Source organism: Microcebus murinus, chromosome 5 (genome assembly GCF_040939455.1).
Source record: "Microcebus murinus isolate Inina chromosome 5, M.murinus_Inina_mat1.0, whole genome shotgun sequence".
Classification (NCBI taxonomy): Eukaryota; Metazoa; Chordata; class Mammalia; order Primates; family Cheirogaleidae; genus Microcebus; species Microcebus murinus.
The window spans coordinates 49,007,764-49,020,904 of record NC_134108.1 but is presented as its reverse complement, the minus strand read 5'-3'; the positions used below and the strand labels follow the sequence as shown (position 1 = coordinate 49,020,904).

Sequence of the window (13,141 nt, the reverse complement as noted above, 5' to 3'; positions counted from 1 at the left end):
CAAATAATATATTAATTTCCCTGAATATATGATCATTTAATCATTACTCTATAGTTACACAACAAGAATGTTTCAGATTTTTCACAATTATAATGTTGCAATGAATAGCTTTGTAGATAAATATTTATGTTGCTAATATTTCCCTTAGAATACTTCCTAAAAGTAGAATTGTTGAACCAGAAGTTAAATATTTCAAAGTGGCTCAGTTTATACTGTTTTTTTCCAAAAGATGCTACCATTTCTTCTCCCTCTAGCAGAGAGAGAAGACAGATAATAAGCAAGTAAAATAGTATAATTTCAGAAAAGTGACAACCGCTATAAGGAAAAGGAAGTGGGGCAAGGGATTAAACTTGTGCTGTCCACCACCTGACCATTAGCCACATGTATCTATTGAGCACTTGGAATTTGGCAGGCCTGAATTGTAATGCGCTGTATGTATAAAATACACACCAGCTTTCAAGAACATATTATAGTATGGCTGGGTGTGATGGCTCATCTGGGAGGCCAAGGCCAGAGGATAACTTGTGGCCAGGAGTTTGAGAAGAGCTTGAGTAAAATTAGCCAGGCATGAGTGGTGTGCACCTGTGGTCCCAGCTAACTGGGAGGCTGAGGCAGGAGGATTGCTTGAGCCCAGGAGTTTCAGGTTGTAGCGAGCTATGATGATACCATTGCACTCTAGCCTGGATGACAGAATGAGACTGTCTCAAAAAAAAAAAAAAAAAAAAAAAAGAATAAGAAAAAAATATATAGTATGAAAACAGAATACATCATTCTTAAATTTTTTATGTTGATTATGTATTGTAATAAAATTTTGGATGTATTGGATTAAATGAAATTTATTATGGAATTACTTTCTCATTTCTTTTTGCTTTTAAAAAGCACAACTACTAGCAAATTTAAAATCACATATGGCTCACATGCAGTCTTCTGGATCTTTGAGTGTGGCCTTTTGATTGAATCCAAATTTTACAAAACAAATCCTTTTAATAAAGGGATTTGTTGTCTGAAGTTTGGATTCAGTCGAGGGGCCACACTTGGGGATCTGGAGGGCCACATGTGACCTTAAGGCTGCAGGTTCCCCACCCCTGGATGTTCTCTGAGGATGTAATACCTGGGGTGAGATCAGGAGAAGAGAAGGAGCACTCGTGAAGAAGACGTGAAGAAGAGTGTTGTGGGCAGAGAGAAGAGGAAACAGTAAGTACGAAGGTTTCAAGTTCAAATGAGCTTAGCGCAGTTGAAGAGCAACTAGAAGCTACTGTGGCTGAAATACAGTGAGCAGGCAGGGAGAGAGTAGCCAGGGTTGAGATCAGAGAGGCTAGGGGTCCATGGCCTAGTAAGCCATGTAAGGGTGTTTGGATTTTAATGTAAAGGTAATGAAAAGCCACTGAGGGTTATATATATATATAAATATATTTGTATTGAAAGGTCTCAATTGGCTTTATTGCAATCCTAGAATTAGACAACACTTCATTCCTCAAAACAGAATAAGTGTTCCTGGATTCTATATTTTAAAAATGGGTCTGGCTTCTGGAAAGAGTGGAATGGGATGGGGATGGTGGAGAAGAGTGGACGCCAAGAGAACATTTACAAAGCTATTGCTGCAATTCAGGGCAATTGTTTAGATTTGTGTGTACATAAGGATGGGCATCCTTTCATGCAATTATTGGCCACCAACCTGAGTGGGCATCAGGTCTACTCCTCTAACTTCTGAACTTGCCTGTGCCAGCAAAGATCATGCAAACCACACTCCACAGGCTGAGCCTAGCCTATTGGTGTGAATTGATCATCTCCTATAGCATTATCCTACATTGTGTTTTAAACATTTTGGATTAATTGCCCAGTACATGTATTTTAAAATCCTGATTTTTGACTTCTTGGAAAAATCAGACTACCTGGTAAAAATGGGCTAAGTATTCTCACCTGGCAACAGTTGGCTGGGCTAGAGCTGAGAGGCAGCTGTGCTCTGAAGAGGGGCATGTGCTCTTTAGCTGTCCAGTGAAACTTTAATGGTAGCAGAAATGTTCTGTATCTGCATGTCCCAATTAGGAAGACACAGCTATATTTGGCTACCATTTGAAATGTGGCTAGTGCTACTGAGGAACTAAATTTTAAACTTTATATAATTTTAATTAGTTTAAATTTAAATAGCCATGTGGGGCTAGTGGCTACCATATTGGAGAGTGCAGCCTTAGCCTACCCTAGTTGTCTTAAGGATTATATCCCTGGCCAACATAATGACATATCCCATCTGGCTCCTGGAACTAAGTGAGTTGTGACCTCTGTATCTCACATATGAGTGCTATATTGACTTTGACTTAAGGCGATATACTTTATTTACGCTAAAATGACACACTTTTATTCCCAATTGCTAAGAGGGTTTCTTTGCTTTTCTTAAAAAAAATCTGGAATAGATGCTGGTTATTATCTAATACCTTATTTGCATAGGTGAGATTATTTTATGTTTGTAAATGGGCTTTATTATGTTACCAGTTTCTTTTAATGAAAGAATATATTTCAAAGATTCATTTGCCCCATTAGTGAGGGAAGCAACAGGATGTCAAAGCAGAAGTATTTCTAATCACTGAAATAAGATTGGAAAGTCAGATACAAGGCTGCTTAATGTCCTATAGGACTGAGGTCCCTAAGCCCCAGGCTGCAGACCAGCCCACAGAGCTCTGCTCCCCCAACCCCCTCATATGGATGCCTCCGATCCATAAAATAATTGTCTTCCATGAAACTCAGGAAGGGGGAAAGGGGCACACAACAGGAGGTGAGCGGCAAGTGAGTTAGCAAGTGAAGCTTCATCTATATTTACAGCCTCTCTTCTCCCCATCACTCCCATTATCACCTGAGCTCCGCCCCATCCCCCACACCCTTCCATCGGTGGAAAAATTGTCTTCCATGAAATTGGTCCCTGGTCTCCAAAAGGTTGAGGACTATTGCTATAGGACAATAAAACTGAGACCTTTGGGGCTTATCTTTTCTACTGGACAAATGATTTGCAATGTATCCATCTATAAATTAACAACTGACTTCACAGAGTCTAGCCCCTAATAGAAATAGTCAATCACAGGCACATTTCACTGGAGCAGAGATGGGCAAATTGTGGCCCATTCCACCCTGCTGGGCCTAATCCAGCCCAGCACCTGTTAAGAGATTTCTTTTTTTTTTTTTTTTTTTTTGAGACAGAGTCTCATTCTGTTGCCTGGGCTAGAGTGCAGTGGCACCAGGCTAGCTTACAGCAACCTCAAACACCTGGGCTCAAGGGATCCTACTGACTCAGCCTTCCAAGTAGCTGGGACTATAAGGCATGCACCACCATGCCTGGCTAATTTTTTCTCTATATATTTTTAGTTGGCCAATTAATTTCTTTCTATTTATAGTAGAGACAGGGTCTCGCTCTTGCTCAGGCTGGTTTCGAACTCCTGACCTCGAGCAATCCTCCCGCCTCAGCCTCCCAGAGTGCTAGGATTACAGGCATGGGCCACCACGCCCGGCCAACAGATTTCTTAATGTGAAATTTTTCTCTTTAAGTCATGATAGAAGAGTTTTTCGATCCCCTATTCATTATGTTTATTAGTATTTACTTTAGGATGGTTGTAATAATACGTATATGTGAAATTAGACAATGGACTTCTTTGTCAGAGTTTGGAAATCAGGATTGTGTTATCTTCGAAAATTGAATTATGCCTGGGCTACTTTCCCCAATGTGGCAGTATTAAGATGTGGGGCCTTTAAATGGTGATTGGGTCTTGAGGCCTCTGCTTTCATAAATGGATTAATATATTACTGGGTTAATGGATTATCATGGGGGTGGAACTGGTGGCTTTATAAGAAGAGGAAGAGAGATCTGAGCTGGCACACTCCACCCCTCGCCATGTGATGCCCTGCAGCACCTTGGGGCCCTGAAGAGTCCCCACCAGCAAGAAGGCCCTCATCAGATGTGGCCCTTCAACCTGGGACTTCCTAGCCTCCATAACTGTAAGAAATAAATTCCTTTTCTTTATAAATTTCCAGTTTCAGGTATTCTGTTGTAAGCAACAGGAAATAGACTAAGACATACTCCAATTCCATATTCTAACTTGTACAGTGTTTGACACATAGTAGGTGACCATTAACTCTGTTGCTGTGACATGAAGAAGGCTCCTTGCTAGGAGGTAGAAGGACTTCTATACTGACAGGAAGGTTAAACTTGACTTCAAGATTATGATCTCACAGTTCTTGCAAACATAAAATATTTTTGTTTATTTCGTTCAGACTCAATAAAAATGCAAAGAAAATGTAATTTTCTCTACTATTGGCTATTTCCCATTATCCACACTATCATTTAACTTAATTGTAGCAAATTTAAAAAGTATAGTGTACGGTAATGACCCATGGGGATATTACCTCTTCTTCTTCTTGCTCTTCCTCCTCTTCTCCTTCCTCTTCTATTTTTCCTTCTTTTATGGCCTCTTTCTTCCTTTTCCTGCGACTCTCAATGACTTCAGGATCCCATTGTTCTCTGGTGTATATGTACCCTGTATTACTGTGCTGTCTTTGCCCAGAAACTCTTTGGCATAAATCATAGTCAGGGCACTAAGGAACAATATTATTAAATCACTTAAACCATTTTGAATATTGAACCAAAAATTCATTAAAAACTTTAGCAAATACAATATTGTGACTGGCATTTTGCATCAGGTTTCATTACATGCCAAGCGAGGCATAAGACACTTCTAGGCTATGCCAACATCTTTATTTGTCTGAAATTAACAAAGTTTGAGTTTGGGGCAAGGCCTTGGACACTTTAAGAAGCATCCAATCACTGTCGGTGATTCCGACACTAACAGTTCATGTACTACGTGTTGAGAAACAAAGGAAGCAGGAAGTTTAGAACCTCCCTTGTTCATTTTCTGATTTCTTCATGCCACCTCTATGTGGAGAAGGAATGGGTATTTATTGAGGCAAGAGTTATATTTAGGCTTTATAATTTTTCACAAAAAGGAATTCAACTCATTCAGTTAATTTTTAAAAAGTATATTTACAGTACAGGATACAAGGACCATCCCCTTCAGCTGTCTCCTGTTTTCACTTGTAGGAAGTGATTAATAAGAGGGTGTGTCTGAAGGATGTGCCTCAGGGGAGTGGTCCTCAAGCTTTAGTAGGCATCAGTGTCACCTGGAAGGCTTTGCAACTCCCATAGCTGGGTGCCACCCCCATACATCCTGGTTCTGCATTCTGGGGTGGGGCCTGAGAATTTGCATTTCTAACAATCATCTGGGTGCAGCCCATGCCATTGGCTCTGGGATCACACTCTGAGAAATATTGCCCTAGTAGATTGCTGGCCCTTAATCATTTTCTGTAGCACAGACCCTTTAGACGATGATGAAAGCCATAGACTTTTGCTTTGGAAAAACGCACATACACACAAAGTTTTGCATATAATTTCAGGAGGTTCATGGATACTTAGTGATTCATGAATTTAGCTAAGAACTTCTGCTCTAGAAATTCCACACTGATCCACAAATTAAGGCCAAACCATGAGTGAAGTGAGTGTTGCACTGAGTTATGTCTCATGTTAGGCTCTCTGATAACACCCTGGTTACCCCATTGAAACTGGACACTCACTATCACATTTACAGTATGAATGTGGTTACAGGCTTCATTCCCTACATTAAACAGTCTCTTATATTAAGACCCTTGTAAGAAAGTTCTCTCATTTTTAATGGGAATTTTGTTTTTCCTGAGGAATGGCTTGTCTTCTCATGGACAATGCAAATTTTATAACTGGTTACATTTCCCCTTTTCCTTTGGCTCATCAAAATTAGAACCAAACTGATGACCCAAATTTAGTACATTTGGGGTCTCCTTGTTTGTATATCTGTGCTTTCCCTTTCCACCAGGTTTTTATTTCCTATTTAATCAGTCTGTTCCCTGGCTTAGACTTTATATTTGGTTTCAGTTAACTGTTAGAGACCTTCTCTCCATTATACACACGTTCACACGTGTGGCATTCTCAAGTTCACTCAAGATTTTGGTTGACCCCTTGTGGTCAGCTGTGGCTGCAGCTGCAGATGACACCGCACTCAGCAATGCAAGGCCACCTCTCTCACAGCTGACCTTCACACTCCACTGGGTCCCAGCATCTGAGCTGAGAATCATCTAATTTATTTTGAGCTGTCATGAACTCTTTGGGGAAGCAGCCAGGGTATGAATACAAAAGCTTATCATTCATTTTCACATAAAGAACCAGACATCACCTCAGTGAATTCTTATCACAGCCCCATAAAGCAGCTATTATTATCTTTGAAAAGAGGAAATTGAGGCTTCTAAATGTGATTTACCAAATTCTAAGAGTTAATAAAGGAGAGAATTAGGAACAGGACCCAGCCTTGACTCTTAATCAATGTAGCAGTATTTTTTAACCTTCATATGTCCAAATCATGTGTCTGTTCTTTCATTTTATTTAATTGGTAATCTTATTAGATGTCACTAGGTACCATACACTCTACTGGTTGAATTTTCTATGAGTAAGACATGGTTTCTACCTTCAAGTAAGACAGAGTCTAGGAGGAAATGGACAATTATAGTGAGATGAGTAATAGGGAGAAGAGAGGAACATGAATGGTCATTAGAGAAGTATTTAACTCTTCCTGTGGTAAGGTGTGGATGAGAGAGAGAGAGAAAGAGAGAGAGACAGAGACAGAGAGAGATTGAAAGAGAGAGATTGAGAGAGAGAGACGGTGGAGGGGGTGGCTGGTTGTCAGGGAAAATTCTGGAGATGAAGCCTGAACTGACTTTCAAAGGGTGGTTAAGATTAAGCCTGGTGAACAGGCAAGGAAATGTTCCATCTGGATGGAGCTGCGGGAGCAAAAGTACAGAGCTATGAGAAAGTATAACTCAGTCCTCATGACGGATGCATAAGTTACTGAGTATTTCCATAACCACTTAAAAAGTTTGAAAACATTCCTTGAATTTAACTTCCATGAAAAAGAATGGTATACTATACTAGAAATACAACTAATATCCTTACCTTAATATTGATTATAATATCAGGTTTCAAATTTAAGTTTTTAAGTATTTCTATTTGCTGCAAGGTAGTCATGGCATCCTGTGAAAGTGATGGTAGTTCAGTGATAATATAACCTGTAATGTTAAACATAATTTTAAAAGTTTTATATTACCAATATTATCAATATATGAGAGCATAGATTTATTACTACTTTATAAAATATCATCTAGTTATTGATGAATATTAATGCAGGTCATACAATCATCTGTCAGATTATTAAATTTATATTTAAGGTTATTGCCTTAAATATTACACATGAAGTATAACTATTAATAATGTTTTTCTGATAATGAAATAAATCATTGAGTTAAAAGGAGACATTTTTAAAAATTCCAAATCAATTTATTTTAGACAGATGAGGTACCTAGGGAAGTAAATTCTATGCCAATAATTCTTTTAAATCATGTTAGGAAAGCTTATATGATGAATTATAAAGGTATATTATAGGAGTTGCATGGTGTATTGTTTTCTTTCTTAAATTAACATGTCATAATATAATAGAATATATATGTGCATAGTGCTTATGTAAGTTACAGAGAGTAATAAAACACCCATGCCCCAAACATACAGTTTAAGAAACAGAACATTATCAAAGTGATTTTGGCTTAGCACATTTAGTGGCCTGCATCCCCACCCAGAAACCTAAATTTTCTCATTGAAATTCACCATATTTGCCACCATCACATTAATTTCCTTAATATATTTCTTTAATTACGGTATTCTCTTGCTTAAGAAATTTTCTTTTTCTTCTTCTTTTTTTAAATATGAAGTGGGGATAGTGAAGAAAGGGCTTCAGTTTCTGTTTTTTTGAGACAGAGTCTCACTCTGTAGCCCCAGGTAGAATGCAGTGGCACCATGAGAGCTCACTGCAACTTCCGACTCCTGGACTCAAGCAATCCTCCTGCTTCAGTCTCCCAAGTAGGTGGGACTACAGGCTCATGCCAGAAAGCCTGGCTAATGTTTCTATTTTTAGTAGAGACAAGGTCTTACTCTTGCTTATGCTCAATCACACCAACCAATGGAAAACTGAAAGATTGTCCAGACCACTTTCCAGAGGAAATCAACTGGTCCAGGCCAACACCATTACATTGCCCCCATTTCATGGCATAGTGGGAAGGAGAAGGCATTCCCTGTTTCCATAAAACTGAATATGGCAGGCTACTGCTTTCAGGTTGAAGCGAGAGATTCAGAGATATCAGATAGCTTCATGTCCAGCCAGCCACGCTACCTGTCTGTCCTCAAGCCAGCCTGACATGAGTGGACACATTGGTAACTTGCAAGGCCATGCACAAGGTGATACATGTGGGTCAGGGAATACCCAGATTGGGGCTGTCCATAATTCCCTTGGGAAAATTGAGTATTTCCAGAATTTAAAAGCAGAAAGCAGAGAGTAGTTTTTCTGCCCAGGCATTGACTCTATCTTTTTCTTTTGGGTGAGATTATAGCTCCCAGAAGCTGATTTTGGTTAATGGCCAACATAGCATGATAGATTGTGAATGTAAAGATTATAATTATAGATTGTGTAGGCACTTTTTAAATAGTGATGGAAGATCTAAGTATAAAGGGTTCTGGTACAGAAAAAAATTAAGATTATATTTGGTAATACTCTACTGTGTGATGTCCCTGGCAGCATACATCTCTCTTTAGGGATTTTTGGAGTCCTTAATTATCCAGCCTCACTCAGCTCCTGACTCAAGGTTATATCCCTGTTTTGAAAGCCCTTCACTTCAGATATCACTTCTACCTTTTACCTGGCTACTGGATAAGAGTAAATATCAGAATGAGAACCCTTGCTGGGAATTTGAACAGAGACTTGACTACAGTGTTTCCCCCAAAATAAGACCTATAAAATAAGACCATAAAATAAGCCCTAGCAGGATTTCTAAGCATTTGCGCAATATAATCCCTACCCCGAAAATAAGTCCTAGTGATGGGTGTGGCTACGCAGCGTTATCTGCACAACCCATGCATTTCCTCGAGAGCGGTAAAGATGACAAAAAAAGCAGCCCTTCTCATCTGCCCCATTGTGACAGCTACTATCCCAAAGGTGATCGGGAAGGTGCAGGCAGCCCCACCAAAAAGGTTGGCTCCCCCTGTCAGGTCCCAGACATCCTGTGCGTGCTGCAAGCTGAGGCTTTGAGGGGAAAATAACACATCCCTTGAAAATAAGCCCTAGGGTGTCTTCTTGAGGAAAAATAAATATAAGACCCTGTCTTATTTTGGGGGAAACACAGTATGTTTAGCAGAGGGCTCGGTTCCAAAAACATTCCTTTAGAGATGCTACAGGATGGGTGAAGGGAGGCTGGGCCGAAGGGGCTCTAGGTCCAGTCTCCACATAGTCTTTAAAGGAGCCCAGTTGTGCATGCCAAGGATGCCTGGCCATGCAAGCAGATAGTGAGACTGTGGCCCCAGACTCGAGAAATCATTTATATCACTTTTTCTCTGCCAGCTCTCAGGACAAGTAGCAGTGTACAGGAAGTATTGGATACAGGATACATTGAATGATACCGGGGGATGCAATAAGCCAATTCCAGCCAAACTCTGTAAAACAAATAACCAGTTTCTTCAACAAACAAGAAGATAGAAAGAAGTAGAGGACACATAAATGAAAACAGACTTGAGACATACCAATCAATTGCAATATGTGAAACCTGGCTAGATCCTGCTTAAAAAAAAGCAACTGAAAAAAAAATCTATGAGGCCATTAGTGAAATCTGACCACAGAGTGGTTAGTAGATGATGATGATTATTAAGAAATTATTAACTTTTTAGGTGTTATAATGGTAATGTGATAATAGGTTTATGAGTCCTTATCTTTTACAGATACATACTGAAAAATTTCTGGATGAACTGATATGATATGGATTAGCTTCAAAATAAAATAGGTTGGGAGAGGGAAGTAAGTGTATAGATGAACCCAGACAAGACACCATTGCTGAAGCTGGGTGATGAAATCATGTTGGGGGGAGGGATCTTCATATTAAACTCTCTACTTTTGTTTGAACTGTTTTCTAATAAGAAATTTAAAGTTATGAGCACGGTGGATGGCACAACTAAGTTTCTTTTTTATGTTTTTTTCATTCTCTTTTTACCAATACTTTATAATTTACACTGCCTTTACTGTAGCCATGTAAACTGCTCTAAATTTTTCAAGAGTAAGTGCAGTAACATATAAACAAATAGATATTTACTTACCTACCTATATACATGCTTCAGTGTCAATTACTATGCTTTTTGCCATCATTTATTGACCTAATTTGGAATTCTGTGATTGTCCTTTTTATCTTTTTAATCTTCTAACCTCCCACATTCTGGATATTTTCTCAAGTTCATCTACTTTATCACCAATGAATAGATAGATAAATAGATAGATACAGGTAGGTAGTTTACAGGTAAGCCTTATTTATCTATAAATATCATGATGCATTTATATTACACACGTATTTATAACACATAATCTACATACCTACATATTATATATAATCCATATATGATATATTAAGATATATCTATATATGTGGATAGAGATGGATCATTCCATACATCATCTCTATACACATGTCGTCTATGTAGAGAGAGCTCTTTCTAACTACAGATATAGACCATACAGATATAATTTGCACAGACAAGTCTGCTTCTGCTGCTTCCATCATGGATTTGCTTTGAGAGTCATAGTTTTTATTTACTGTGCTTTATTTTTATCCCTGCATTCTTAATATTTACAATGTCCTCTCTTACTGAGAATGTAAAGCAGCTTTCTAAATTTTTCTTCATTCCTTCAATAAATCTATTTCAGGTAGATAATTTTGTTCCAAGTTCATCTTTATTCTTCTTCCCTTCTTTTGCAGATGTCTTTGAGTTTGTTCTTTTCTTTTTAATCATTCTGGGCTTTAGTGGTTTTTGTCTTGAGAAATTAGACCCAAAGCCCCTGTTGGGGAGACTTGTCAGGTCCAGAGTCAGAGGGAAGACTGGATGGACACACTGAAGCCTGTCAATATCTGGAGCCAGAGGGCAAGTTGATGCCATTCCAGTCCCCATACCTGCCTTAGGAGTGTGGATTAATGCAGAGAAACCGAACCAGTGTTAACCCTATGCATTCGGATGTTGATTGTGGATAATGTTGAGTGGATAATGAGAAAAAAGCAAGCAAGTGCAAAGGGTTAAAACTCAGGTGAATGGGGAAGCAGTCAGCAGAGGCTAGCAGCGCTGCAAGATGGACCACAGCAGATTTTGATGCATTTGTTGGATAATACAATATTAAGTAAGATTGTATCATATAAACTTATTTTTTTTTAAATAAATGTACCATCTGGAGGATAAATACCCACAAGCAAATAAAACTCCCTGGGCTGCTCAGCTGAATATAGACACTGAGATTCCTATGCCAAGGCAAAAGAAAGAGTAACTCCAGAAACTATTTCTGCCTCAGATAACGCATGAGTTTTAAGGCTGCTTTGTGGGCTATAGGTGCATAAGAGTAAACAAACCAAAGTGAGAGACTTCTGTGGATTTGAGCTTCTCCAACATTAGGTTTATGATAAGTTCCTCCGGAATGCTTTGACCACTGATAAGCAATGATTGCACCTAAGAACAAGCAAAGACATTACACATTACTGTATAATATATCTGTGATGCAGAGCTTTTTTGGTAATCATAATAACTTTGAAATTTAGATTTGTTTACCGTAGCTCCTATTTCAGTTGTAGCAGCAAGCTGTTCCTCTAAAACTGATAAAGCTGAAAAGTGAATTCAAAATATTAGTACAAACTGGTATTAGGATTGCCAAAATAAGCAACCCATTTGAGTGTCTTGTAACTGATAACGAAGATTAACATTCATAGATCACTTTAGAATTTACAAAGCAAATTTATAAATTTATGCATATTATGTCATTTAAGCCTAATCAAAGTAGAGCCAACAGAATGTATTCCATAGAGAATTTGTTTCTGCCATTCTCTAGCTAAAGAAACTTGGGGGAGCTAACTCCCTAAACACCTCTGCGCTTTATATGCCCTGCCGTATGTAGTATGCAAGAGAATATGAGTATGAAATAAGGTGGTGATTTCTAAATTATAAAGTATCATACAAAATTAGATACTAGTATTATTAATTCAGACTTTTATAACCATATAGTTCTATCCAGAGTCCATTGATTTTGCACACTGATTGTATAAAAGGAAAATATTCATCAAGATATGTTAAAATGGATAAATATTGTTTAGAAAGAGGGAGAATGAGCCTGAAATTCCAATGATTTGTCTCCTTTATAAGAAAAAATACACAATTCCTTAATGGACGATTGATAGAACATGACCCAGGGAAGGACCCTGGAGCTGAAAACTATGTCACTAGCTGTTAATAATCTATGGAGTGTTTGGTACTCTTTAAGATTTCCTAGAAGTGAAATTTTTCGTCAAAGAAAGAAAAATTTTAGAATATTGTGTGTGTTTTATGTGTTACCAAATTGTTACTGAAAAAACTTATACCAGATTGCAATTTTACTAATAGCATGTGGAATGCCCATTTCATAACATTGTTACCAACAATGGTTATAGTAATTGTAAAGATCCATTGCCAGTTTGATAGACAAATAGGGATCTGTGTTATTTATATTAATATTTCTTTGAATAACAGTAATTAAACTCTTTTTTTCTTACATTATCTGTTTTTATTGCTACTTTAATGAATTGCCTATCATTCTTTTCCTTATTTTTCTATTAGGGCACAAATAGTTCTATTGATTAAAAGAATTTTTATATATAAAGATATTCATCCATTGTCTTATACATTGCAAAGAATGCAAGGACATTTATAAATAAAAAACACAAAAATTTATCATTGAAGATATTTAAGTTCTGGAAAATGCTCCCAATAAAAGCTATGAGAGTTCCTTCTCTTCCTTCACAAGAAGACACCCAAAATGCACATATTCTAAATAGTTATAAACTATGGGATTAGAGATTTGGAGGCAGTAGAATGGAGTTAAGGAAATTTCATAAACCTGTCTAAATTCTATGAACAGAACTAGGACTAACAGAAGGGCAAAACATGATTGGATTGATGCTATTATAAATATAATATTCACTG

At 37.9% G+C, this 13,141-nt stretch overlaps 2 protein-coding genes across 3 annotated transcripts in view; one reads left to right on the top strand and one right to left on the bottom strand.

Annotated features, from left to right (window-relative positions):
• The window catches only part of CDC40 (cell division cycle 40), a 487,800-nt gene that overhangs the window by 59,797 nt on the left and 414,862 nt on the right, over positions 1-13,141 (top strand). The window lies entirely within an intron of this gene.
• AK9 (adenylate kinase 9) overlaps positions 1-13,141 on the bottom strand; it is a 110,828-nt gene that overhangs the window by 89,765 nt on the left and 7,922 nt on the right. For both annotated transcript variants that reach the window (XM_012753170.3, XM_012753169.3), the window contains exons 4-7: positions 11,738-11,790; positions 11,542-11,638; positions 7,016-7,128; positions 4,390-4,578 (exon numbers count right to left, since the gene is read on the bottom strand). In XM_012753170.3, the coding sequence (XP_012608624.2) occupies positions 4,390-4,578; positions 7,016-7,128; positions 11,542-11,638; positions 11,738-11,790 (452 nt within the window). The remainder of the gene's footprint in view (positions 1-4,389; positions 4,579-7,015; positions 7,129-11,541; positions 11,639-11,737; positions 11,791-13,141) is intronic.